Below are 26792 nucleotides of genomic sequence, written 5' to 3' on the forward strand. Positions count from 1 at the left end.
CGTACAGAACAGACACACAGCCTTCCGAAGAGAGCAAGTCAGGAGTGAACCAGCCGCTGCCAGCGTCCACACCGGAATGCCACCACACCGCTCGCTCCTCCACACACCACCTCGGGTTGCAACGCATCACAATGCAGACCACGGGCCTTCTACAATCATGGGACATCACCTGCTCCAACCCCCTCCTCAACCACCGTCACCTGGAGACGGTTGCCCGGGACCCTCTCCAGGGGCTCTGCAATATCCAGTGCTGAAACACGCTTTAACACACACAACCTGAACGGCTGAATGGCAAAACCATTGGCACCACACGCAACTGGCCCAGGCTCTGTAGCTGCTCTAAGCCTGCAGCTGATAAGTTACTGTGGAGAAGACATCAAATTAACACAGACTGGATTGACTTGGTTTCACCTCCTTAACAAAATAAACACCAGGCAAATCATTGCCCTGGCATCTTTTATTTAATTTATTTTATATTATTTATTTGTTTTTTAAACATAAAGGCACACTCTGCCTCCGGATCTGCAATATTAAGATGCATTAATTATTCTGAAGTACATTAATGTGTATTAGGTGTTGAGTTTTCTTCCTTTTAGGCAAGAGTCTCTCCGGGTCTCTTCTGAAATCCCAGATTTTTTAATTATGCTTCAAGTCTCAGTTCCCGTCAGTTGAGAGAAAAAGGGTCAGTAGGCAGAGGAGGAATTGGACACAACCTTGCTCAGTGAGGGACCACAACGTTCAGCTGTCGGCAGCAGGCTGTTCTAGACAAGCCTCAGCACGCTGCCTCTTGTGCAGGGAGACTTCTGTAGGGAAGACAGAGCAGGGACGGGGAGGCTACGGACAAAGGAGCACAAATGAGTGGGTCATCAGGTTTCCTAAGTTCTCTTTTTCTGCCGCAAGCAGTGAGAAGCTGTTCTGCGAGTGCGAGTAGAGAGACAGTGCCATGTAGCGCCTTTTTCTGTAAAAGTAGTAACGAGAATGGAACGCTATATTTGACAAAACATGTGAGAGGATTTAATTCTGTGCAAATAGTACTTGATCCTAATCTCAAACGGAGGATACTTTGGTCATCAGGGCTGACTTTCAGATGGAAAGGCCAATGCTTGGAGGAAGGGATAACACCAAACGGATTTTTCTTGCTCTCCTATAAAGCAATAGTTTAGTTTTTAAAGCAAAACACTCTTCAGTTAAGGAGGATGTTTACTTCTCTTCCCTCCTGTGGGCTGCATCGTAGGAAAAACCTGTCTTGTCTTGTATAAAAGATCAACCGGATCGGAAGAAAACTGTTTCCTTGTTAACTATTTTAACGTGTTTTTGAGCAACCAGACTTCATTACAAAAACGATTCTGTCAAAGGAACTGTCTAATGTCTACTTTTGAAATAGCCTTCCTGTTTCTGGGAAACCTCAGAGGAACGGTGGACTCAGTCAGTGCAGATCACAACCGCTGTTAAGAGTTATATTCCACCTTGACCCTAAAATTCAGATCGCTAAAACTTAGGCTGACTTTTCTTTTGAGAGCTGACATGAGTCCAAGGTGGTTTATCTGTACCTTATTTATTTCAAAAAAGATTTCTCTGTTACAGCACTTTATCTGTGCATCTGATACATTTCTTAAGCTTTTCATAGGTTGTACGCTGCTACGTTTTCTTAATTTGTTTGTGTGAACTAAATATAAGCCAGGTTATCTTAAAACTTAATATATAGGTATGTGCAAATGACTTAATTGTTGTTTTTCAGCTTGTTGCCTTCTGAAGCCTGTTTTGGTAAAAGGGCCTTCATTCTACAGGTTTATCAGCACAGCCGGTGTGGTTTTATTTCTAGGGCAGAGAATCTCTCAAGCAGCTATAAGCACAGCTCAGAATGACTAAAGGCAAAGGTCTTTCAATCCATTATCAAGTTCCTTTTTACTCTCTGGCAGTTCCCACTGTGGTTGTTTTCCCACAGCAGTGTAACGGGCACGAACCGCAGTTTCATCTTCACCAATAAATGCCAACACAGAGACCAAGTGAATGCTGTCTCCTCTCACTCGCAGCTCTTGATCAGGGCCAGCCTGATCTCCAGGAAAACAGTTCACCACGTTCTATTTCATCTTCTTTGCCTCCCATGGTTGTTACCCACAGCCTGGAAACTCTACACTCGGAAGCTCCCCCTGCCAGGGATTCACTGCATGGCTTTTTTAAAACAAAGCACTGCTGCTTAATTCATGACCATCTTGTTCATCTCAGCAATTGGAGCCCACAGACAGAGAAGAAAAGGAAACCCTTGCTCTGAAATGCTCAGCCTCGACAGGTAACTGCTAAAAACAAACTAAAAGGAGGCACCCAAGTTAAGTTAAAAAGCTTCACTGTGTGCACACAGAGTTTAAAGTTACATTTGCATTAGCCAAGAGGTAAATACAATATGATCGGCCCACACTGGGACAGCTAACGATTAGGCTGACTATCCTACATAAAAGGACTGCCGCTCAGGAGCATTAAAATTCCTTAAAGGTATTTGCAAACTACATCCAAAGCAGTTGCAGGTCTTTCACAATGAGGAATAATTTAATTGAAAGATGTGGAGCCAGTTGGTGATTTGGCAATAAAGACATTATTGCCTTAGTGGGCAAGAAACTGTGGGATCAGTGGGCAGAGGTAAGGGACGCAAAAGGGACGAAACCGCGGGCTGCAGATTGTTGCTAAGAGCTGTAGATATTTGTGCTAAAATCAGACTATGCGAGGTTGGGAAACAAGAAGACATCGCTGAGCTATTTGGGAGGTGGAAAAGCAATGCCTTGATGAGGCAGAGGGATAAAAGGGATGGCTTTTGCTTAATAAAGGTCTTTGATCCTGACTCAGAGTCTGTGCCTCAGTGCGCAACCAAAATTATACCCTCTCTCTATCTATCTGTCAGGGCTAGTGGAGAAGAAGCAAAGCAATGTACTTAGGCGGAATAGACAGCCTGGTATAGCGGAAAGCCAGCTTTTCAGTCACAAGCTGGGAAAATTTGGAAACAATAATGCTAAATTCATCCTTTTCTAACAGTCTTACACCAATGAGTATCTAGCAGAGTGCAATGGAAAACGTTCTACTTTTTCCACCGAGAGAGGGGATTAAGACAATGCTGTAGCTTAATTAGCATTTCCACACGTAAAGGTTTGAAGAATGTAGAATATCTGTGGCAATACAGAACTACTGCATCAACATCACTACGGACCTTGGGCAGGGCAGGTGAGAAGGCCAGCTAACTGGGAACAAACTCCAAAAGCGTACAGCAGGCCAACTGATACAGAATAAATGTGCTAGGGCGAGAAGCTACAGGGCTCTAGTGTCCTGTAAGCAACTCCTAGAACACAGTCTCGATCACCTAATCAAAAAGGAGATCTAGAAATGTTTAAGGCTGCCTTTGCATTAGCCGAAGTATCCTTACCATAAGGAAAGAGTATCCTATCCATAGGCTACGCCAGCCAAGGGGACACTGGGGGATGGTGATGTCCTGGCTGTGCACAGCCACAGCCTGGGAAGGTGCTTCACATACTGAGCAACGACTGATGTACTGCGGGATCTGAGTGCTGTCCACTGGCATCATGGGGATAGGAGCAGTGGTGGAGAGCCAAGAGGACTTGTCATTTCGGCTGGCGTAGTAGCACACTTCGTTGATGTTGCAGTAAATAAAAGGCATGGTGCTGAAGCGAGGCAAACACGAGCCAGCAAAACCTGCAAAAATCGGAGAAGTGGTCGTATCAAGAATCTGCCAAGTGCTCCAGTTCATACACACCAGACGTGAGTGGCGGAGGATGACACAAATGACACTGCTTCCAGTACAGATTCTGGCCAAGCAGACTTCCACCACCTCAACTACAATCGCCTGCGGTGCCAACGAAGATTGCTCAATTCAAACAGGAGTTTGGCTTACATTCTTTATGCCTGAGAGAATTCTGTCAACTCACCAAGATCCTGGTTGTGTGACTTTTCCTGCCCCTCCACGTACAATAAGCTGTAGCCATCCCAGAGCTTATTCATTCCTATGGGACAGGGCGGGATTTGCTCTGACTGGCGATGCTTCACTGAAGTGTATCCAACGCTCACGCTGCGACCAGGCATTCCTGGCAAACCATGTGAGCCTGGCTTTCCAGCAACACCTAGAAGACAGAAAAGGAGTCGCTATCACTAACGTGCGGTGTGGACATCAGCTGGATGTGTAACTGATTTTGGCGTTGCTGTCATGGTTTTTATGTCAATCTCACACAACGAGAAGTCCAAGTTTGATAGTTGTTACAGGACTAACTAGACTTATCAGTCCCAAAGGCAGTCATTTCACAGTAGCACCCACACATTTCCTACCTCACTTGATTTCCTTTCCTTACCCAACACCTCTGTTGCCAACGTGGTAGCACATATCTCACAGTACAATAACTCTGAGGATCTCAAAGCACCAACCAAAACTTAATCAATTCATTTTTGCTGTTGTGCTCTTCAGGATGATATTCCTTTGACACAGAAAGGCGAAAAGTTGCACAACAAATCTGTGGCAGAATCCAAACCTCCTCTCTCTCACTGTGTTTTCCTCTGCTTCCCAGCCCTCACAGCTGTGTTCACTGTGAACACCACTTCAAGACCAACCCCACATTCACAAAACATTAAAACCAAAAGATGTTCAGACTTGTCCCTAGGGAAACACCATCAGTGACACACAGCAGTGACATGTAACGTAACACTTCCCACTGAAGATTGAATTTACTTCATTGCGGATACAAGACACAAGATCGTGTACATCCCCTGGTCTTCCTAAGGTAACTGGGTGTTGTGGACCATCTCTGCAGAGCCTATAGGCAAACAGAATTCTACTGCTTGCTTCTTTCCGATCTGTGCTCCCCAAATCATGACATTACCTTCAAATCCTTGTGGTCCTGGGGCACCTGACGGTCCTGGATCCCCAACTATGCCAGGTGAGATAAGCTACTGCTTTTAGCCTGAAGCCACATCGGAACTGAGTCTCAGGCTTCAATTTGATGGCTGTGGAAGTCTGTAAACTCCTCTGTCTTGCAAGATTTCTGCCACTATGAAGGGTGCTTAGAATACAAAGGCTTAGAATTTAGTGGGATGTAAGAGGAGGTACCTCCCTGTGGTCCTTCAGAATCCGCTCAGGACTGTCCTGACCCCAAACTAGAAAGGTCTGGCATGGATTGGATAAATGAACAATAAAGTAAGTGTTGAAGGTGTTACAAGTCAAACTATAACAAAATAGTAGAAAGAGACAGAAGGTGTCATGCAGTTGCACAGATTGAGATACCTCTCCTGCAATCAGTAACGCAGAAGATTAACATTAGTCTAAAGAAATGGGGGTCTGCGAAACAGATGGGGATCCATCTGCATCACTTTTGTAAATACTAAGTATCAAAAATAGCACAAGCAGGGGTAATTTCCCAACAAACTTGTCTCTTGCCACTGCTCTGCAACATCCATTACCTGACTGCCTGATGAGTACTAATCAAGGCTATCTCAGTTTTTACTTCCTGCATGTTTATTCAGTTTAGGAAGTGACAACAGGAAGCCAGGAACTAACACAGCTCTATTCACCGTGACGGGATTCAGGATAGCATCTAGGGAGAAGGACTGGTGCTACGTGATGTTCCCACTCTAGGAGTTTCCTTGAGTGAAAGAGAATACTAACATCTACAGATCGCCTGTATGGCAGTGCTAAGAAAGGAATCATGGGGACCTGCTACACCTAGGAGAGCCAGCTGGTACAGGACCCACCAAAGCTGATTTGTCAAACATTATGAACCACCTGTGCTGAAGCTCCCAGCACTCCTTCAGTTACAGTATTTCATTGACAATTCAAAACGTTCTCAGTGGTGATTCATTTTCATGACCACTCCACCCGCAACTACCAACGCTGGTATCAGATCAGCTACGACAGCCTTCTGCACCTAATTCTGGAAACCTAATTAGAAAACGTTATAAACATCATAGATTCATAGAATAGTTTGGGTTAGAAGGGACCTTAAAGATCATGCAGTTCCTCCCCTGCTGCGATGAGCAGGGACACCTCTCACTAGATCAGGCTGCCCAAGGCCCATCCAACCTGGCCTTCAACACCTCCAGGGATGGGGCAGCCACAACTTCTCTGGGCACCCTCTGTCAGTGCCTCACCACCATCATGGTGAAGAAATTCCTCCTTATGTCTAAATGCATGAACAGAAATTATCAAGTACACTCTAATAATAATAAAGCATGATATTTGCATGCATTTGACTGGAATTACTTCCTTTATTAGAAAATCCTATAAACCTTCCTAGTGCATTTGCGAAAATAGTGTTGTTCTTACAGAAAGCCGGCATTTCAGTGATCTGAATGTACTTTTTACCTGGATTTCCAGCTGCACCCTGCAATCCAGGATCTCCATCAAAGCCCGGGACACCATCAACTCCTGGCAGACCTGGTTAAGCCTGCAGGGGCTGTGAGTTCTTCTGGCTGTGGGGTTATACCGGGAGCCCCTTGTCGGCCAGGGAGACCTGCACACAGTGCAAATGACAGGGTGAGTACTGACAATGCGGATACAAAGAGCAGTGTGCTAAATTAAAGACTGCCTCAGTACATCAGCACTGGGGATCTTTGTAAAAAGTGGTATGTCAAGCTCTTCCCAGTTTATTCCCATGTCTAAGAAACTGAGTCCCGCACATAAGCCCATTAGGGGATCTCTGAAATTTCTCCCAGCCCAAACCATGCACAATAAAGTACAGCTTTTCAAACCCTCCAGCACTCACCTCGACGGCCCACTTCACCTTTCAGCCCAGGGTGACCAGGATCTCCCGCAGGCCCATCTTTACCTGGCATCCCCATAAGGCCAGGCTCCCCTCTTACACCTGCAAAGATACAGAGCTAAAGACCTCACGGACTAACCGTAGGGTCCTGATTCTGATCCGCAGCCGGGGCACTGAGAAACACACTGATGGTATCAAAAACAACAGCAGTTCAGCTCCGAGATGGAGGGCATCACAAACCTTAGGAACTCTGCGTCCATTTTGATGTTCAGAATGGCTGCAGAGCCTTAAGACAAGAATTTCCACAGCTACGTAACTACACTTCACTGAAAAAGTATTCTTCCCCTTCCCTGGGTAACCCAGGCAGCATCTGGGAAATACACATTTTTTCCATTTGGACTCCATCTCTATGCACAGGACAGAGGGATGGGGATCTGACAGCCTACAAAGACAGCATACAGTTCTTCACCTGGCAAGTTCTTCATCCTTTCCTGGCTTTTCAGCCGTGCGGTTTCTTTGAAACCTTGCTACTAGAGTTCTTGTTTGCAGGTGCCCTCTGGTCTCCTTTGGCAGAGACAAAAGCCAGAGCAACCTGCTCCCTGCCCTAACCCAGAACAAGATCTCTTAACTCCCACAATCCTCTTAGCCTCTTGTGGAGACACCTCACTATGCCTCTGAGCACACGATAGGTGGGATGACACAGCATCTCCAGTCTTTCCTTAGACAGCATATGCAAGTGGGTACCCGGAGCTGACAAGCACACCACCATCACATGCAGCATTGCATTGCTCTGCTGCATCATCTACTCAGCAAAAAAAAACAAAGAGAAGAGAGAAAAATCATTAGGGACACTCTGAAAAGCACCTGGAGCTGGCATCACTTGGGTGCTTTTAGAGTCAGCAGGCAAAACGTGCATGGGCCAAAAGCAAAGACTTAAACAAACTCGGCTATGTTTACATCTGAGCGAGGATTTGTTTCAAAGCACACGATATCACACTCTCAAGATGACACTGCCAAACCACACCCAGGCCCTTTCAAGGTAAGAGTACCTTTGAATCCAGATGCTCCAGGGAGTCCAACTGGACCAGTGCGTCCCACATCACCCTTAATGCCTCGCAAGCCAAGTACGCCGGGCAAACCTGGGTTGCCTGTGTCACCTTGATCAGAAGCTGGGCCAGGAGGCCCTCGTGGTCCTGGAGAACCTGGAAGACCTAGAGCCGACAGGAGGAATTAGCACAATCTGCTCCTGAGGCAAAGCAAATGCTGGTGCTATCTCCAGCACACCTTTCTAGAGGACAGTCACTGTTTGGGTGTCTGTATTCCTAGAGGGGTCTTCCTCCCAGAGGAAAAGAACCACACCCCCACCTGCTTATATCCATATAGGTCTCACAAACTTCTACATCCTTTTAACCACAGTCATTTAGCTTCAAATTCTGGGCCCAAGCACAGTCCTTCCCCCACCTGGTAGCTAGCCGGTGACTCAGACATTCCCTAGGAAAATGAGAGCAGTGGTTTCAAATCCTCGGCCAGGGAAAGGCCTACAGTCTCAGCCTCTCCAAGGCTCTGAGGCATCGAATGCCTACCAATGACAATATGACAAATCTTTCAAACCGTACTTGCTGTCAACTCCATGGCAAGAGCTTCATATGTACCTGTCAGTAGCAATGAAGCTTTGCTGCCTCCCAGCTCACATAAGATACTTCCAAACTTTACACAGAGTCCATGATGACAGCTGTGGAAACAACTGTCCAAAATCGAGCTGGTGTCCAAATGTCAACGTACTACGCGGCACTTCAGTACTTCTCAGTGCCCAGGTCCATCTTCAGTATCAGAATAGGGGAAATTAATAAGGACTAGTGAGCTTTAATAACGAGCTAAATCAAATCAGGGTTCAAGAGCAGGAATTGAAAACGGACCTTCTCATTCTCGATTCCTGACCTAAAACACTTTAAGTTATTAAAGTGACAGTACTCATCCAAGTAATTTTACCTCAGAGCTCTCGAAAGGAACCACATAAAGAAAGAGAAGTCCCCTTAGCTAGTCCACTCTCCTTAAAAGGCCTCTCCATACCTGAGCTCCCATCCGTTCCTGGATGGCCAGCATCCCCAGGTCTCCCAGGTATATCAGAAGGAAGAGAAGCTCCAGGCGTTCCTGGCAAGCCAGGCAGTCCAATAGGACCAGGGGGACCTAGAATGAGAAATATAAAGTAAGAGAGTGTGCCCAAAGCTCTTCAGGGATCTTCACAGATATGGACAGAAGTAGTGGCTGAGCAACGTTTATACTGAGACACAGCCATCTCGCTACATTAGGTGAAACAGCACTACATTCTGCTGTTCAGCAGAAGCACACTGTGAGAACTACATAACCAAGTGGCTCTCAAATATATAGCCACATCACAGATTTCACCTTTACCTGTCAAACTACAAAACACCTCTGTGGCTTCAGGAGTTCTCTTTGGTAATTCTGTTCACCATGCAGACAATTAACCTGAGCTGCAATGCATCCTGCTGGGCTTCCAGAATGTCAGTAATTACCCATGTCTCCTGATGAGCCTTTTGGTCCAGGGAATCCTAGAGCTCCTCTGCCCAGCCCTGGAGAACCTTCTTCACCCTTTGGACCTGGGGGACCTGCAGGGCCTTTCAGTCCAGCTTCACTCAGGCCTAACTAAACACAGTTAACAAAGATAAGGGAGCATATTCAAACTGCCTAATAGCAGTTAAATTATTACATAAACTGAGTAGTAATACAAACTCAGCCATTTACTACCCTCTCTGCTCTTTTCAGTACAGCAATAGAAAGAGATTTGGTGCCTCACACGCAATTCTGGTTGTGCAAGATGAATTTAAACAATCTGCAAGATGCTGAGAGAGAAGCATATGACACCTCGTAAAACTTCATTTCACCCTTAGTAAGGTAACTTTAATTAGCAGTCTACAAAAGCTCTCCATGTTTAAACAGCTAAAAAATGCCTTAAGTAATACGTAAAACCTAACAGGGGTTTGCCATGCCTTCTATATTTTGACTGTACAGGGAAAATCAGAATTTTTCCATTTTAAAAGTTTATTTTAATGATTTCTTTCCTCTTGAAAATATTCCAGGCAAATCTAAATTGTTGTTGGACATAAGCGGTCGTCTCTGGTTTACGTATAGAAGAAAGTTTTCGCCAATTGGTGAGTATGCAGTAGACTAGCTGGGGTGTTGTGAATTTGACAGCAGGATTAGTGATGTTATCATGGACCGAGAAATTATTTTTACAGTATTAGGACATTTTGAGCATTGTTTTAACTGTTTATGCAAACAAAATGTTTGCAAACACAAACTGTTAAAAGCTGTGTTTGCCTGTACCTGCATATAATCAGGTCTTTGTGTTTGTAGAGCAAGCGGTGAAGTTAGATGAGCGATAAGGAAAGAGAAGGTCTCTCTCGGGTCCTTTTATCTGTAGGATGGTTGGAGATTATAACTCTGAAGTTTTCTCTGTGGCACTGCATTGACTTTAAAGCCCACATTGATTGTCATGAACTGTTTTAACAGGAGGGACAGGGTCCTTCGTCAGATGCTGGCTGGGGATGTATGCTGCGCTGTGGGCAGATGATGCTGGCACAAGCCCTGATCTGCAGACACTTAGGAAGAGGTGAGTACCTTTGCAGAGTGAACTTCTATGCTGTTTGGATATGGTTTAATCTTTGTTGTAATCTTCCATAAAAGCACAAACCCAAGGTTTATTAATGAAATTTTCTTTGATGCCCTGATAGAAGTTACTGGTGAATTCTGCTTGTCTGACAGGGCAAAATCATGCCAGCTGAACGCAAGGGAAGAGAAGTAGAGAGAGGGCAAATAGGGAATCCCAGTGACAGTTTTCGTAACTCTTTTTGAGGAATACCCAAACTGAGGCTGAGGGAAAACCGGCCACCATGGGTCTGAGTTCTTACCCTTCTCCTCATTGCTTACATAGCCACCAAATGCTGGCACACAGTGACATAGGATAGACATCATACAGAGCCACGCACCCCTTCACCAGCCCGAGCTCCAAACCCCACAGCAGATCCCTTTAGTACAAGCGCTTAAGGCTGTATCAGCACCTCACATCCCAGATCACAGGTAAGTATCATAGGCCCAGTCTGTGTAGAGCTGCTGTACCAGTAAATAGATTATTATGGTTAGGGCTGTAATCCTTGCCCTGTTGTGCTGTGATTTCTCTGGCAGCATGCTTTGTGGATATATCTCCTTTAATAATTGAATCCACAGAAAGATTTGTCCAATAGAGTAACTGAATCCACAGAACAGAGGTGCAAAGATTTAACTGAAGGAGTAGGCAAACAAATTACCTGAGAAAAACTGGAATACGAACTTGTAGTAGGTAGTTACTTCATACTGTCAACGCCATGTGTGCTTTCCTTTGTCAGTGGATGGGCAGTAACTACCTTACAGTAGAAGCAGGAACACACGTGGCAAAGCTGTGTTTCAGATTTTGCTGTGAGAGGGGGCCAGCATGGTGTTTGGACTTTGCTTTATGGGTCTTATTACCTGATGTACGCTTACAAATCTAACAAAATCTAAACGGAGCGTATAGTTTGAAACAGTCTTGAAGGCTCACATACAGCAGTAGCTGTCAGTTCTCTGCAGTGGTCGCTTGGAATATATTTGCAGCTGACATTTTTATTGGATTTCCCCAGATTTCACAGTCTAACCTGTGATGCTAAAGGACTGCTTGCTCATAAAGGACAGGCTGTGACTTCTAGGAACTCTAAACAAAATGTAGAGATGAATTGTACATCAGTCTCTTAACAGTTTGTTGTGCAGATTTCTGCTATCTAGAAATTTGATAAGGACGATGGAAACACTATTATTTTTTAATCTCTATGACTTTTTTTTCCCGGTAAGATTGGCAATGGGAAAAACATAAAAACAACCAGAAGAATACCACAGAATCTTACGGTGCTTTCTAGATAGAAAAGATTGCTGTTATTCCATCCACCAAATGGGTAAGAACGCACTTCAACTGTCTTCCCCCGCTGAAACTCCTACCGTGTTGGAACTTTCTAACTTGAAATATGTTAATCTAAAATTTTAAAATTATAATTATGAAGACAGTGTATGTCTATTACTTATAATGCATGCAAATGGGCAAAAAGTAGAATAATTATGAAGCTGAGATCTAAATAAATCTGTAGGCAGAGTGTAGCTCTTGATAAAGTATGTAAGCCTTGGGTGCCAGAGTTGATGGTGTTAATTTAAGCAGTCACAGAGCTTATTGCTGTAATTTGTAATAAAGGACACTTATAGTTGTGTTTCTTATTACAGTTTAGAAACTTTTTGTGTTTCTTATTAGCGTTTAGAGACTTTTATGTAGCCATCATTAAGATCTGAAAAGAGCATAGACTGAGAAAATAAGTGTTGTTGCTCCATACAGTTTGCAATTGCTCTAGGACGTACGACAGAGTATTAGTAGGTTATGCTATTTAACAAATATGTTGTGACCAGACTCTCTGTGGTCTTTTTTCTGTGTGTGTGTGTTTTCCCTCATGAGAACAGCACAGATGGGTGTTGGCGAAGGAAAATCAATTGGAGAATGGTTTGGACCAAATACAGTTGCTCAAGTACTCAAGTAAGTCAAATCACTCTGTCTCATTCAGAATGTACTCCCCTGGGGCAGCTAAGTTCAGAGACCGAGGTGTGGCCCAAGATGCAGCAGGGATTTACAGGCTGTTATCCTTCTCTCTCGGAACTGGGAATATATAGGCCATGTGTTGGGCAGGTACTGAGTTGGGGTTGGGTGAGTTCTAAATTTTAATGTACCACGAGCCTGAGGAAGAGCTGCAGGAAGGTCTCTCCTGCTATGCCATCCAAGCAGTAAGAGCTGGAGATGGGTATTCCTTTCCATAGAGAGGCACGGCTTTGACAGGTCAGGAGTGCCACCGTCCAGATCAGTGTGCTGATAGTATTCAGGAGTGAAGCCATCCAGGCCAAGGAGGGAACTGAACTGCAGTTTCTCACTGTCTGAGCTGCAGTTCTGCCTGAAGGCAGCTGTAGAAAACACGGGCAGCTTCTCCTGATCGAGGAGCCACACTCAAAATTTTGAGTTGACTCTGCTCCATTTTGGAGGGATAGGTGAAGGTGCCAAGTCTTAAGTGGAGGCTAGACGGTGCTCAACTGCAGTTCTTTGCAGCCCTGGGACAGCTGTGCCCTGGGTTCCAGCTCTTTACACTTACAAGTTCTTCCTGGCTTGTTTCAGACAGCTGACTTTGCTCGCGCAGCTTAAGCTCCCTTCCCCAGAGTTTTGGATTTCAGACAAGGGAACTAAAACCTGTGTGCTGCAATGACTCCCTCCTAATTTTTGAGTGCCGAAAACCTTTAAGTTGATCTAGCTTTTAACAGCCCGAGTCTGCTGTCCACAAGCGCACAGATATAGTTCCACTGAATTCACTATTTGAAGTGGAAGAAGAATTTGAAATCCTGAGTGTGTGAAGGAAACTGTGGTCACCCCTCTGAGTATTGAACATATTGCTAATATTACTGCATCGACTTAAATCAAACAGCCATGTTAGCCCCAAAGTGCCTGAGCTTTTGTGTAGAGCACAAAAGCCTAGTAGCATCCAAAACTCCAACAGTGACAGTTCCTGCGCTCAAAGAGCTTCCCGAGATGGAAAGGCAGCAAAAGATCTTCTAAGATGACCTGGAAAGGGAAGCTCTTCTTAATGTGTGTCTTACCAGAAGACAAATGGACTTTTGTGATGAACACAAAAACAAGTATATCACTGAGCTGTGTGCTTGGAGGAAGGGATAACACCAAATGGATTTTTCTTGCTCTCATGTAAAGCAATAGTTTAGTTTTTAAAGCAAAACACTCTTCAGTTAAGGAGGATACTTACGTCTCTTCCCTCCTGTGGGCTGCATCGTAGGAAAAACCTGTCTTGTCTTGTATAAAAGATAAACCGGATCGGAAGAAAACTGTTTCCTTGTTAACTATTTTAACATGCTTTTGAGCAACCAGACTTCATTACAAAAACGTTTCTGTCAAAGGAACTGTCTAATGTCTACATTTGCAATAGCCTTCCTGTTACTGGGAAACCTCAGAGGAACAGGAGACTCAAATAGTCAGTGCAGATCTCAACCGCTGTTAAGAGTTATATTCCACCTTGATCCTAAAATTCAGATCACTAAAACTTAGGCTGACTTTTCTTTTCGGAGCTGACATGAACCCAAGGTGGTTTATCTGTACCTTATTTATTTCAAAAAAGATTTCTCTGTTACAGCACTTTATCTGTGCATCTGATACATTTCTTAAGCTTTTCATAGGTTGTACGCTGCTACGTTTTCTTAATTTGTTTGTGTGAACTAAATATAAGCCAGGTTATCTTAAAACTTAATATATAGGTATGTGCAAATGACTTAATTGTTGTTTTTCGGCTTGCTGCCTTCTGAAGCCTGTTTTGGTAAAAGGGCCTTCATTCTACAGGTTTATCAGCACAGCCGGTGTGGTTTTATTTCTTGGGCAGAGAATCTCTCCAGCAGCCGTAGGAAGCACAGCTCAGAATGACTAAAGGCAAAGGTCTTTCAATCCATTATAAAGTTTGTTTTTACTCTCCGACAGTTCCTACTGTGGTTGTTTTGTCACGGCAGCGTAACGGGCATGAACTGCAGTTTCATAGAATCATAGAATCACCAGGTTGGAAAGGACCGACGGGATCATCAAGTCCAACCATTCCTAACACTCCCTTAAACCATGTCCCTAAGCACTTCATCCACCCGTTCCTTAAACACCTCCAGGGAAGGTGACTCGGCCACCTCCCTGGGCAGCCTGTTGCAGAGCCCGATGACTCTTTCTGTGAAGATTTGTTTTCTGATATCCAGACTGAACCTCTCCTGGCGGAGCTTCAGGCCATTCCCCCTTGTCCTGTCCTCAGTCACTTGGGAGAAGAGGCCAGCTCCCTCCTCTCCACAACCTCCTTTCAGGTAGTTGTAGAGAGTAATAAGGTCACCCCTCAGCCTCCTCTTCTCCAGGCTAAACAACTCCAGCTCTCTCAGCCGCTCCTCGTAAGACTTGTTCTCCAGCCCCCTCACCAGCTTCGTTGCTCTTCTCTGGACACGCTCCCGAGCCTCAGCATCCTTCTTGTGGTGAGGGGCCCAGAACTGAACACAGTACGCAAGGTGCGGTCTCACCAGTGCCGAGTACAGGAGCAGAATAGCCTCCCTGGACCTGCTGGTCATACTGTTTCTGATACAAGCCAAGATGCCATTGGCCTTCTTGGCCACCTGGGCACACTGCTGGCTCATGTTCAGTCGCTGTCAACCAACACCCCCAGGTCCTCCTCCCCCAGGCAGCTTTCTAGCCAGACTTCTCCTAGTTTGTAGCACTGCATAGGGTTGTTGTGCCCCAAGTGCAGGACCCGGCATTTGGCCTTGTTAAACCTCATGCCATTGGTCTCAGCCCAGCGGTCCAGACTGTTCAGATCCTTTTGAAGAGCCTCCCTACCCTCCAGCAGATCCACGCTTCCACACAGCTTAGTGTCATCCGCAAACTTGCTGAGGGTGCACTCAATGCCTTCATCCAGGTCATTGATAAAGACATTGAACTGGGCTGGACCCAATACCGAGCCCTGAGGAACCCCACTTGTGACTGGCCTCCATCTGGAGTTAACTCCATTGAGCACCACTCCCTGGGCCCGCTCATCCAACCAGTTTTCAACCCAGGAGAGTGTGCGCCCATCCAGGCCAGAGGCAGACACTTTCTGAAGCAGAGTGCTGTGAGAAACTGTCTCAAAGGCTTTACTGAAGTCCAAGAAGACTACATCCGCAGCCTTTCCCCCCATCCAGTAGTCGAGTCACTTTGTCATAGAAGGCGATCAGGTTAGTTTGGCAAGATCTGCCTTTTGTAAACCCATGTTGACTGGGCCTGATCACCAGGTTCTCTTGCATGTGCTTCATGATTAGCACTCAAGGTTACCCGTTCCATGACTTTCCCCGGCACTGAGGTCAGACTGACAGGCCTGTAGTTCCCCAGATCCTCCCTGCAAAGCTTCTTGTAGATAGGTACAACATCAGCCAGCCTCCAGTCTAGTGGAACTTCCCCAGTCAGCCAGGACCGCTGGAAGATGATGGAAAGGGGTTTGGAAAGGACATCTGCCAGCTCCTTCAATACTCTTGGGTGGATCCCATCCGGCCCCGTAGACTTGTGGGTGTCTAGCTGGGCAAGCAAGTCTCTAACCTCCTCCTCTTGGATCATGCGAGCCTCATTCTGCTCCTCTTAACTCCTGGGTTCGTACACAGAAGGAACAACTTTCTTTGCTATTAAAGACTGAGGCAAAGAAGGCATTAAGTACCTCAGCCTTGTCCTTATCCCCTGTCACTGTTATTCCTTCTGCATCCAATAGGGACTGAATATTCTCCCTAGCCCTCCTTTTCTTGTTGATGTATTTGTAGAAAGATTTTTTATTATCTTTCACAGACTTAGCCAATTTGATTTCTAGTTGGGCCTCAGCCCTCCAGATTTTTTCCCCGCACGATCTCACTTCATCCCTGTAGTCCACCCAAGATGCCTGCCCTTTCCTCCAAAGCTCATAGACCTTCTTCTTCTTCTTCTTCTTCTTCTTGATGCATCCCAAAATCTCCCTGCTCAACCAAGCTGGCTTTTCCCCCCCCCCCGGCTCCTTTTCTGGAACATAGGAATGGCTTGCTCCTGAGCTGCTAGGATTTTGTTTTTTAAGAGCACCCAGCCCTTGTGGGCTCCCTTGCCCTGAAGGATTGTCTCCCGTGGGACTTTGCCAACCAACCTTCTGAACAGTCCAAAGTCTGCCCTCTGGAAGTTTAACGTGACTGTTTTGCTAATCCCCTTCTTTATCCCACCTAGAACTGAAAACCCTATCACCTCATGATCGCTTAGTCCCAGGCGTCCCCCAACTGTCACATCTGCCACAAGACCTTCCCTATTCTCAAACAGCAGGTCAAGGAGGGCACCCTCCCTTGTTGGTTCACTAACCAGTTGTGTGAGGAAGTTGTCTTCCACGCACTCCAGGAACCTCCTAGACTGCTTCCTTTCTGCTGTATTGTACTCCCAGCAGATATCCGGAAGATTGAAGTCACCCACGAGGACAAGAGGTAGAGATCTAGAGACCATCCCCAGCTGTTTATAGAAGAGCTCGTCAGCTGCTTCCTCTTGGCTGGGTGGTCTGTAGCAGACTCCCATCACAATGTCTGCCTTCTTGTGGGCTCCTCTGATTTTAACCCATAAGCACTCAGTCCCTTCCTTACCGTAATCCAGCTCAAGGGTATCGAAGCACTCCTTAACATAGAGGGCTACCCCACCTCCTTCTCTACCCTTCCTGTCCCTCCTGAAGAGTTTATACCCCCCCCCCCGCCAATAGCTGTACTCCAGTTATATGAGTCATCCCACCACATTTCCGTGATGGCAACGACATCATAGTCACTTTGCCCTACAACAGCTTCCAGCTCCTCCTTCTTATTGCCCACGCTGCTTGCATTGGTGTAAATGCACTTCAGCTGAGCTGTCGAACCTTCAGCCCGCATAAAGGGCATAGAGTTCATTCCCAATGGACTGGTCCTTGGAATAACTAACTCCGCAGTTCCAGTTTCATTCTTGCGGTCCCCAGCTGTACTCGCCCCCTCTTGCTCTGTGGTGGTGCGCTGGTGGTCCAGCCCGGCACACCATAGCTCAGTCGCTGGACTCCCACTACCAGGCTCATTCCCAACTAGCCTGGTCTCCTCCTCCTCCCCCTTCACATCTAGTTTAAAGCTTTATTTAAAAGCCTAACTAGATTTTTAGGAAGTACTTTAGTCCCCCTTGGAGACAAGCGTGTCCCATCCCTAGCAAGAAAGCCTGTGGGTGCGTGGGTCACTCCATGATCAAAGAATCCAAAGCCTCTCTCCTCACACCAGGCTCGGAGCCAGGCATTAAACAGCTGTTTGTTTTTGACCTCCTGTTCCTTATACCTTAGTGTTGGGATGGAACAAAACACCACTTGTGCTCCCGAGGCCTCCATCGTTCTCCCTAGAGCCCTGAAGTCTCTTCTGATCTGCGCTGTAAGTCATCATGGCCTATTTGAAATACCAGCAGGGGGTAATAATCCGTTTCCTTCACCAAGGAAGGAAGTTTTCTAGTGACATCCTTCACTGACGCCCCCGGTAAGCAGCAGACCTCCCTGTGGAGCGGGTCTGGTCTGCAGATGGGTCCCTCCACTCCTTTTAGAAGGGAATCCCCCAGGACAATCACTCTCCTCTTTTTATTAACAGAGGATGTTTTTAAGGTCCTCTGAGGATGCCTGGAGCCTAGGGAATGTTTCTAGGCTGTGGGAGCCATCTTCTTCTTCCCTGGGGATAGGTTCTACCTGCAGTGCTTCATATTTATTTTTGAGGGCGATTTGGGGGTTTGTTGTCTGGGTGGAGGGAGCAGGTTTCCTGCGCCGGACAGGGACTTGCTGCCATTCCCCATCTCTTGTTCCCCCAGCCTTGCAGTCCGTAGGTGGGAGCTGCTTAGCCACACTGGCTCCAGCAGCCTGCTGAGTTTGGGAGAGGGCGCTGCTGCAACGACCTATTTCCCTCTCACGTTCCCTGATCGTCCGTAACCTATTTACTTCCTCCCTCAGCTCTGCCACCACGCGAAGGAGTTCCCCCCGCGAGCACAGCTCCCACCAGTGGAGCCGTTACCAGAGGCGTGAGCTGCTGTGGGAGGGGGCACTGCCTGCAGCCCAGGCTCTGCGGAGCTGCACCGACCCACTGAGGCTCCGCCTGGGGGGCAACATCTCTCCTGCTCGCTGCGGCACCCGGGGCAGTTTTGATCTTCTGCCTGGTAGCCACCATGGCCCACGGCCCCGTCTGACCAGCCACCAGCCTCTCTCTCCCTGAGCCCTTCCTGCTCGCCCTGCCGCTCAAACTGCCCCTTTATACTAACGTGCCGCGCTCCGGGTCGCTGTGCTCCCGAGGGACGGTTGAAATCCCCCGCGGGACCCGCCGGGAGCGCCCCCTCCCGTCAGGCCCCGCGCGGGACCGTCCGCTGCCGCCTGTCAGGAGCCGAGCGCCGCCCGCCCCGCTCCCGCTGCGGTTTTCCAAGGCTTTTCCCGTCTCAGGGCAGTGCCCCACCGCCTCAGACGGCCACCCCACCGCAGCGCTCACCGTCCTGCCGCTGGATGCCGCCGAAAAGGCATCACCTTCACCAATAAATGCCAACACAGAGACCAAGTGAATGCTGTCTCCTCTCACTCGCAGCTCTTGATCAGGGCCAGCCTGATCTCCAGGAAAACAGTTCACCACGTTCTATTTCACCTTTGCCTCCCATGGTTATTACCCGTAGTGTGGAAACTCTACGCTCAGAAGCTGCTTCGTAGTTCATGACCATCCTCTCGGCAATTGTAGCTCGCTACTCCCCACAGCAGAGGTACGGCACTACAAAGCTTCTGGGCACTATAAAGGTGTACAGAGGAAAGCATTCATTTTCTTTGTCAGGTGCCGGAAACACTTTGTCAGGAAGGCCCTGTGCAAGAGCGAGGTTGGAAGCACAACGGAGCGAGAGCTCGGCACACTTCAGGGTAGGTGGTCACAGATGCATTCTACCCTCCCTCCTTTAACCAAGCCAGCAGCAGTTCAGTTCAGGCTCCAGCGGAGGTAAAGGCCTTCCCGCAGTGGGCCAAGAGCTCCTCCAGGAAACCCAGCGTGAATTAACACTCTATATCCTCACAGCACAGTGCATTGGAAAAGGCACTTTATTTTAGGAACAATTTTCACTCAAAAGGAACCAAGGTCCAGTTTGTCTCCAGGTGTACCCAAAAGACCCAATGTCTTGACAGCTTTGGTGGAAAACTCATTCCTGGATCGGAAGCATGGCTTCGGTGTTTTCTTCTACTATGGCTGGAAGCTCCTAGGTGAAGGCAACAAAAGACGTTACTCGTGCACAAGACTTTAACCTCCATAGAATACAAATGAAATCATCTTCCATGAAGGAGTTAGGCCAAAGCAGTTTCTAAAAGCACTGCAATTCCTCTCCACAAAAACAAAACCTTCCGTCTCAAATTATCGTCCCATCTGAACAGTTCCAGTTCTGAAAGTAACAGATAGCACACTCAGCTGAAAGCAGGCCACTGTGCCTTCTGTTCAGGGCAAAACAATACTCAGGAATTCTTCACTTAGTGGATTCCAAAACAACAGTTTCCCAAACTGACGACAGTGAAGCTCATGACAAAAATTCAGCTGAAATTTCACCTTGCTCTACTCAGATCAGCCTCCTGGCCAGTTTCCACCACAACGGGCCAGGCAGGCACATACAGAGCAGGAAACAGAGGAATTGCCTCTTCCCAAAGGTTCTATTTGGCATTGTTACATTCTTCACAGTCCTTAAAGCCATCCTCACAGTCTGCTTTTTGTGGCTGACAAATGGCAGTATGCCCTATTTTGCATCTACAACTGTTGCACTGACCTTTCAATTTCTTCGCGCCAGGAGAAGAAAGGATTCTCATCCTCTTCATCAAACGGATTTTCATCCACAGCCTGGAATTTGGCTCTTCTAGCTGACAGGTACTGCAGGACTTGGTCACGGCGATGCACCTCTTTGTCACGAACGAAAAACTCTTCGGTAAATAGTGGGTTCCTGTATATTGATCTTCCTGCTGCTCTGCTGAGAGGCTCTGCCGTTCGTTTCGCAGGAGCAGGTCGATGTCTTGCCGACCTCTGTTGTCCTCCAGTCCCTTTGGAAGTAGCAGAAGGGATAATGCTGCCTTCAGTGAGGTCTGTTTCTGACGCAGATTTTGTAATGTATTCCTCAAAGCGTTTGTAACATATACCAGCTCCAAGTCATCATTTGCAAGCACAGAAAGCCCACGATGACGAGCTGTATGAACCAAAAGATCAATCTGTTTTGTAAACTCACCCTTCCCTTGCAGTCTCCCAGGCAGCAGCCTCAGCAGCTTTGAACACCAGCTTGCCACCCGCGGGAATTGTAAGACTTGCTGCGTTTTCTTCTTCAGCAGCTGTGAGTACCAGCTTGCCACCCTCGGGAATTGTAAGACTTGCTGCGTTTTCTTCTTCAGCAGCTGTGAGCACCAATTTGCCACCCTCGGGAAGGGGAAGACTTGCTGCGTTTTCTTCTTCAGCAGCTGTGAGCACCAATTTGCCACCCTCAGGAAGGGTAAGACTTGCTGCGTTTTCCTCTTCAGCAGCTGCGAACACCAACTTGGCACCCTCGGGAAGGGTAAGACTTTCAGCATTTGCTTCTTCCAGAAATCCTACCAAAACAGACAGAAGGATGACCTCCCTCTCGCACTTCACATCATTGCTTTTCAAATGCTCATCTGGTTTTCAGGTGAGCCTTTATGCCTCCCCTTGAGGACAGCGATCTAACCAAATCGTGCTAAGAAGACTTCCAGCGCACAGAAGGGCTGAATTCTTCTTTGCAGTAGAATGAGAAGTCTGATGCAGAAGTGCAGTCAAGAAAACAAAAGGCAAACAAAAGGCAAACTAAACTTGCTCTGTTACTGATCTAATACATAAAAACATCCCTCCTTCTTAAAACTGGGGAGTATATTTTCTTATTTCTCTTTGGATATTTATCTGCTACCAGCAATGCTTCTTTCCTTTCTTGACGCCATTTCCATTGACTGGTGGTGTTGAAACCCAAGTGCTTGCTAACCTGTTTGTATCTCAACAGGCTCAGTTTTAGAAACATCCTCCTCCTCCTCTTCTAAGGAAGTCAGAAAAACCAAACAACCCACCCTGCACCCTTTCCCTGTGGGTTGGCTAGGGAAGTAAACCGGCGTGCAAGATACAAGAGATGACCTGCAACGTACTTTCCATTCCACAGAAAGGAGCAACAGGACAATCCAAAGCATACACAACCTACAGATCTCAACAACTGAGTTTTAAAATTGGCTGACAGAAAAGGTATCTATTTCTTCCGCAGATGCAAAGAAACTACTTCAAGCGGAGTCATCAGTGGTCTGTAACACTGAAGCTGTAACTGAAGGAGTAGAACCTGACCCCTAGCATTTCAAAGAACGGTATAAAAAACAAAGCAGGATTTTTCCTGAGGACTATCACACCAGTCAGTAACGCCTAACAGAACCTGGCGCACTTGACAGAACTTTTACACTCACCGTAAGAGTCACCTTCGCTGACTTATTCACCCGCACCGCTGCAGTATTGTTGACTGGTTTTGGATGGTTGGCTGGAAAGAATTCGTGGTCCTTAATCAAATCACTGCTCTCCAAAATCTCCTCCAAACACTCCTAACAGAAGCAACACAGTTCACAAACTTATTATGATTCTGCCCCTGTGCTTTTCCAAGAGTTTTGTTTGTCTTGTCCACACTTACGAGCTCAGTGTCTGTGAAAGGCAGCTCCAGGAAGCCCTTCACAAGTCCCATCTCCAAACAGGTTTTAAACATGTGCAGCAGCAGCTCTTCTCTATTGTCATCTGAGGAGCGTTGCTGCAACAGGTTCCACGCATCTGCCATGCACCTGGAATTCATGGGGTTTGAGATGGAAAAGAATAGTCAGAGTAGAACCTGAAAGAGGCCACAAAATTATTGTATTCCAAGTTCAAGGGAAATTGAGGGGATTGGAATTAGTATTACTGGTTCTCCACTGTTTGCAATATTTGAAGGCCAAAATGCTGCGATATATTTCTTTACCTGTTGGACAAGAACACAGAGAGGTAAAGCTGCGCTTCTCTGGAGCTGGTGATCAATGGCCTCGTCATACGTATGTACGTGAGGGCTCTCCTGTGCTGTCCTTGGCACATGAGGGACTGAATAGCCCTCTGACGCAGCCACGACGCGCTTCTGGCTGTAGCTGGGTGACAGAGCAGGACCAGCGAATTCTGTGGAAGGTAGAGATCAGGTTTAGATAGATCCATGCACACACCCAGGCAGCACAAACAGATTCTATTAACATTCTGACAGGCAAGAATATCCTTCAGCATCACAAAGAACGTGGATTAGGTTGAAAAGCCACTTTTGCAGTCTTCTGCCTCAAATCTTGCGGCTATGATCCAAGTGTTTAGCTTGAAAGTACCTAAAACCCTGGTTTTGAGAAAGCGCTCGGCTGGTCTGCTGAAAACAACCTAAGCAGATGGCTTTGAAAATTTAGCTGTCAAGCATTCTTCCAGTTGATTTCTTCTCTGTTTTAATCTATTTCCCATCCAGTAATTGAAACAACATTTCAAACCGTAATGTATTGCTGCAGGACTACAAAGAAGCTTCTCACGGTTTAGCACCTGTTACTAGCCAAGCACCAATGTTTTAACGTCATTTCCTAGATGACAGCTTGGTACTTGGAAGGTACGACTAACTGAACTGGAACATACTTACTTCATAATCATTGTGATCCAGCAGCCAAAACCCTTGAACGAGCTGAACGAACCCCTTCGGGATAGCAAAGGCTGCGCAGAAGGAGTGCAGTAGTCTTTCCCTGTTATCTGGCACGGCCCACCCGATATCCAGCAGCAAGTACATTGTCTGATATCAACCATCGAATTAAGGCTAAAACATTTGTAACACCACAATGTAACCCATTACGTTCGGAAAAACATGACAAAATAAGAATAGAAAAGGGGTAGGAAGCAGAAAATACTGCTGTCTTAGTCTGGCCATTTGAAGCTGTTCTCAGGTGAAGACAGCCAGGTCCTAAGCACAAAATTGCGTTCTGATTAAATAACCAGAAAGAAATACCCTTTGATTTCTGTAAGGCATCAGGAAAGGTCAGCTTTCGATATTTAAATACTGCCGTCAGAAACTCAGGCCCCCTGTTTAGTTGGGGGAGCTCCCAGCTGGACACGCAAATCAGTTGAACATCCAACGCTTTGTTTTTGAAAGCAAACAAATTCTACAGTTGGTTTCCTTCCTCACTGCCAGAGCAGATAAACCAAGGTCAACGATGACGTGCTTACAATACAACTGAGCTCTGAAGGATTAACACTGGCTCTAAACCAGGATGCACACCGCTCACTGGCGGGGCCGCTTTCTCATTCCGACCCCTGCATTTAGGGACACATTCTAAGAAGGCAGCTCTGGCCTACACCGTTTTCAAAGCCCTCGCTCTCCAGGCTCCCCTCTCGGGGAAGGCAACAAACAACGGTGGCAACTCTCTGTTTCACCAGCTTAAACCACTGCTGAAAATCCTTTTGCTCTGGAGCATAAATTAAAGCATCTTCTTAACAATGGAGATGAGAAACGTTTAAGACCCTTTTTGTACATACACTGGAAGGGTAATAAAAAGCACCAGAAAGGATACAATTTTGTGCTTGTCGATTTCTTCAATGCCGTCTAGCAGGTAGAGTTGCAGCAGGGCCTGAAAGGAAACACAAACTTCCTTAAAAACTCCTGTCTTCCATCAATCTCTGGCGTTTGGGTGGGGTTGTGGGCAGGGGTGGCGTTTCAGGGAACACAGCACTCACCTGTAAACTGGGAGGGGGATATTTCCCAGTTTTTTGTTTGTCTGTGCACCACAGATTCTGCACTCGCTCTCCCAAGTCCGAAACCATCCTGTCAATCATCAGGCCAGCCAAATCCCATTTTCCTCTGAAAGAAAAGGGAGCAAGGATTTGGGCTGAGTAAAACATTGGGAAAACACTAATTCCAGCCTCTCAGTGCAACACGTTTCGGGTGTGCCGACTACGTATAATGCTGCTGGTCCTACAGAATTACACAAACGGACTGCGGAGCAGGAGCTTCAGGCCAAAACAATCACTGCCACCTACTGCGAGCCAATAACAGAGATGACTTTCTCTAAAAGCACACCGCCTTCATCTGAGTCCAAAACCATTGGCATTCTGAGAACGCCATGCTCTGCTGAACTGGGGATGACTGATCTTGTCCTATCACAGGATCTTTTTCAGTGTAATACATGACACAGATTAGCCAGTGAATTGAGTGTGCTACAAGACAGCAGCACCACCACCACGGGGCACTAAGCAGAGAGTGTGTGTCAACATCTTAACACAGGAAAGTAACCTCGGTGTTCAACACAACACGTGCATCACCGAAGCCAAGAGGATCCCTGGCAAATGCATTAAGTATAGCAAACACAACTGTGGAGAGGGAGAGAAGAGCCGTTCACTTCTCCTTCTGGACTTGCAGTCCAGAAGGCGTGCCAGAGTTGTACGGAAAGGCTTACCTGGACAAACGCGTCAGCCTCTGTCGCTGAGCTGTGCAGCATCTCTGAAGCAGAGGGTAATTGTAAAAAGGTCTAGACGAACGCTGACCCGCATCTACAGGCAAGAAAGTAAAAGCAAGTTACAAGCGTTGACAGCACATTTTAAACTGATTTTTTTGACTAAAAAGGAGAGAAGATCCTACAAGCTAAGCCTCAAGAAGCACGGGCAAGCCTCCAACTCACGAAGAAGCCAGTCCTGTTTCTGCCTTTCTTACAAGAAATGTGAGACACAAGACTCAATTCCTGCTCGTCTCAAGGGCCATTTCAAGTTGACAGTCGATGCAGCATTCAGAACATATAGCGTAAGCTGAAGTTCACTACCAAAACCTTCTTCTCAAAGGGGACGGTTTTTAAACACGTCAAGAGAGCATTTGTAAGACAATTAAGGCTGACAATAGAATTTATAATCCTTCCAAATAAACAAGTATTTCTCACCTAAACCCTGTGGAAGGAGACCACAGCGACAGAACCAGGTGACCACTTGTGCATACAACGACTGGTGGCCGGCTAGCACCTGCTTATTTGTCAGGTCTGGAAAACAGGAAAAAAGGCACAAGATGACTTTGGTCATGCAATTCCTTTCCTTTTATAAAACCGCCTTCATTGCACTAAATAGAAAGAGTAAAAATAAGACAGTAGCAATCTCTGTCTTTGCATTTTTCACTCTGTACCACTCTCCAACCTGAAGAAAAAACTACAATCACCACCAAAACAAAAAGCAACCCCAACAAATTCTCTTTCCACAATTACATACAACCCATGCATCGTTCCAAATCCTACTAAAACAGATTCAGTAGTTCTGTTAGACAAACCTTCTTCAGAAAGGTCTTGTTCTTCTCTCGGCAAACAGTTTAAATGGTGCTAAGGTTGCACAAATAGAACTGGCAGTCATAAAGAGACTGGATAGTCTTTTGGTCAACGAAGGAGCCATCAAAGAGCGGAACACCTTTTCAAGAAGAGAAATGAAATCATTAGCCTCTAGAGCAATTTCAGACTTTCAAAGTACACGCGTGCAATATCAGGAATCCTGATATTCAGGTATACCTCACTGAATAAGCTCAGTAACAAAGAATGACTTTATATTTGCAGAATGACTTTGCTACTACTCACACAGTTGGTTAAATTCATCTGTGGCGTGGAGCACTCTGTTCCACGCGCACTTCACGGACAAACTGTATATTTTCCGCAGAACTTGGCTGCTCTGTAAGAGAAGAGAACAAAAAAAGAAGTGAATCACCAATTTCAAACTAGAAACACAAATCAGAAAACAACTTGACAAGTCTTACCTTCGGATGTCCAACGTTTAATGTACTCAGTCAGAAGTTCTAAAGAACCTGTTCGGGCAGCTGTGGACAATAACGCCTCTAACTGCTCCTCCTAAGCAGAACAGACAAAATCAAAATGAGAAACTTCCATGCTTGCACTCTCTGAACCATCAACAGCACCACTCCCTGAACAGTATTGTCACCATTCAGCAAAGGCAACTACAAAACAGTTTGTGGGCTAGGTCACTTCAGCCCCTGCAATGCTCATTCAAGTATGTCTAGTTTCTCTGTCAATACTCAGGCCTTTCTTTTTCCCTTGAACACTGACACAAAATACATTGTACATCAGCTAAACTAGCACACAACTGAAAATCACACTTGGCAAGATCCTTTCTAGGCTCGTGTGGCAGAAGCTGATTGACGTTGGACAGAGGCAGTGAGCTGATACTTCTTTCAAAATCAGTTGGCACAATCTGCGCAGTGGCTCGGAAGTTACAATTTGGCCCAGTTTAGAAGAAAACAACTCAATTTCTTCTCAAACAGTTAAATAAGTTTCGCGTTCTCCACTCTCTTCCTCCTTTTTTCAAGTTAATCAGGGATCCAAACCCTAACTCGTGACGATGCAGGGA

The 26792-nt window shown here is 46.3% G+C and overlaps 4 protein-coding genes across 7 annotated transcripts in view; 1 reads left to right on the forward strand and 3 right to left on the reverse strand.

Annotated features, from left to right (window-relative positions):
* The window catches only part of LOC128853191 (protein ELYS-like), a 23705-nt gene extending 20120 nt beyond the window's left edge, over positions 1–3585 (reverse strand). The window contains exon 1 of the mRNA XM_054075851.1: positions 3410–3585. Coding sequence (XP_053931826.1) covers positions 3410–3434 — 25 coding nt within the window. The 5' untranslated portion in view covers positions 3435–3585. The remainder of the gene's footprint in view (positions 1–3409) is intronic.
* A 2820-nt stretch (positions 3586–6405) lies between these two features.
* On the reverse strand, positions 6406–9402 carry LOC128853192 (collagen alpha-6(IV) chain-like). The gene is made up of 5 exons (XM_054075853.1): positions 9281–9402; positions 8817–8933; positions 7796–7957; positions 6750–6848; positions 6406–6497 (listed from the first exon to the last, which is right to left on the reverse strand). The coding sequence occupies exons 1-5, from the start codon at positions 9282–9284 to the stop codon at positions 6406–6408; spliced, it is 474 nt and encodes a 157-aa protein (XP_053931828.1). The 5' UTR covers positions 9285–9402.
* Positions 9403–11404: 2002 nt separating this feature from the next.
* LOC128853141 (cysteine protease ATG4A-like) lies at positions 11405–19676 on the forward strand. Of its 4 annotated transcripts, none has more exons than XM_054075544.1 (5): positions 11405–11728; positions 12279–12351; positions 17699–17783; positions 19203–19285; positions 19544–19676. In XM_054075544.1, the coding sequence occupies exons 1-5, from the start codon at positions 11725–11727 to the stop codon at positions 19620–19622; spliced, it is 324 nt and encodes a 107-aa protein (XP_053931519.1). In that variant the 5' UTR covers positions 11405–11724; the 3' UTR covers positions 19623–19676. The 4 variants fall into 4 exon arrangements, with proteins under 4 accessions (XP_053931519.1, XP_053931518.1, XP_053931521.1 ...); XM_054075543.1 differs by having other exon boundaries at positions 19514–19652; XM_054075546.1 differs by lacking the exon at positions 17699–17783.
* Positions 19525–25748, reverse strand: LOC128853135 (uncharacterized). Its single transcript, XM_054075528.1, has 10 exons — positions 25711–25748; positions 25334–25429; positions 24860–24953; positions 24141–24264; positions 23978–24034; positions 23056–23202; positions 22378–22565; positions 22060–22204; positions 21842–21973; positions 19525–20974 (listed from the first exon to the last, which is right to left on the reverse strand). Exons 4-10 carry the CDS (start codon positions 24237–24239, stop codon positions 20057–20059), a joined length of 1686 nt encoding a protein of 561 aa, XP_053931503.1. The 5' UTR covers positions 24240–24264; positions 24860–24953; positions 25334–25429; positions 25711–25748; the 3' UTR covers positions 19525–20056.
* Positions 25749–26792: the final 1044 nt, after the last annotated feature.

The sequence above is a fragment of the Cuculus canorus genome, chromosome 10 (genome assembly GCF_017976375.1).
Source record: "Cuculus canorus isolate bCucCan1 chromosome 10, bCucCan1.pri, whole genome shotgun sequence".
Taxonomy (NCBI): Eukaryota; Metazoa; Chordata; class Aves; order Cuculiformes; family Cuculidae; genus Cuculus; species Cuculus canorus.

Excerpts from the sequence above, each read along its gene's own strand:
- LOC128853192 (XM_054075853.1), bottom strand. Across the intron at positions 7,958-8,816 it reads AGGAACGGATGGGAGCTCAG|GTCTTCCAGGTTCTCCAGGA; the intron begins GTATGGAGAGGC and ends TGTCGGCTCTAG. Across the intron at positions 6,498-6,749 it reads AGGTGAAGTGGGCCGTCGAG|GTCTCCCTGGCCGACAAGGG; the intron begins GTGAGTGCTGGA and ends CACTGTGTGCAG.
- LOC128853141 (XM_054075543.1), top strand. Across the intron at positions 12,352-17,698 it reads ACAGTTGCTCAAGTACTCAA|TGTTGGGATGGAACAAAACA; the intron begins GTAAGTCAAATC and ends CTTATACCTTAG. Across the intron at positions 19,286-19,513 it reads AGAGCTCGGCACACTTCAGG|GTGTACCCAAAAGACCCAAT; the intron begins GTAGGTGGTCAC and ends GTTTGTCTCCAG.
- LOC128853135 (XM_054075528.1), bottom strand. The coding sequence starts at position 24,239 with ATGATTGACAGGATGGTTTCGGACTTGGGAGAGCGAGTGCAGAATCTG. Across the intron at positions 22,205-22,377 it reads TCTGTGTTCTTGTCCAACAG|GTGCATGGCAGATGCGTGGA; the intron begins GTAAAGAAATAT and ends CATGAATTCCAG. Across the intron at positions 20,975-21,841 it reads CAGCGAAGGTGACTCTTACG|GATTTCTGGAAGAAGCAAAT; the intron begins GTGAGTGTAAAA and ends CTGTTTTGGTAG.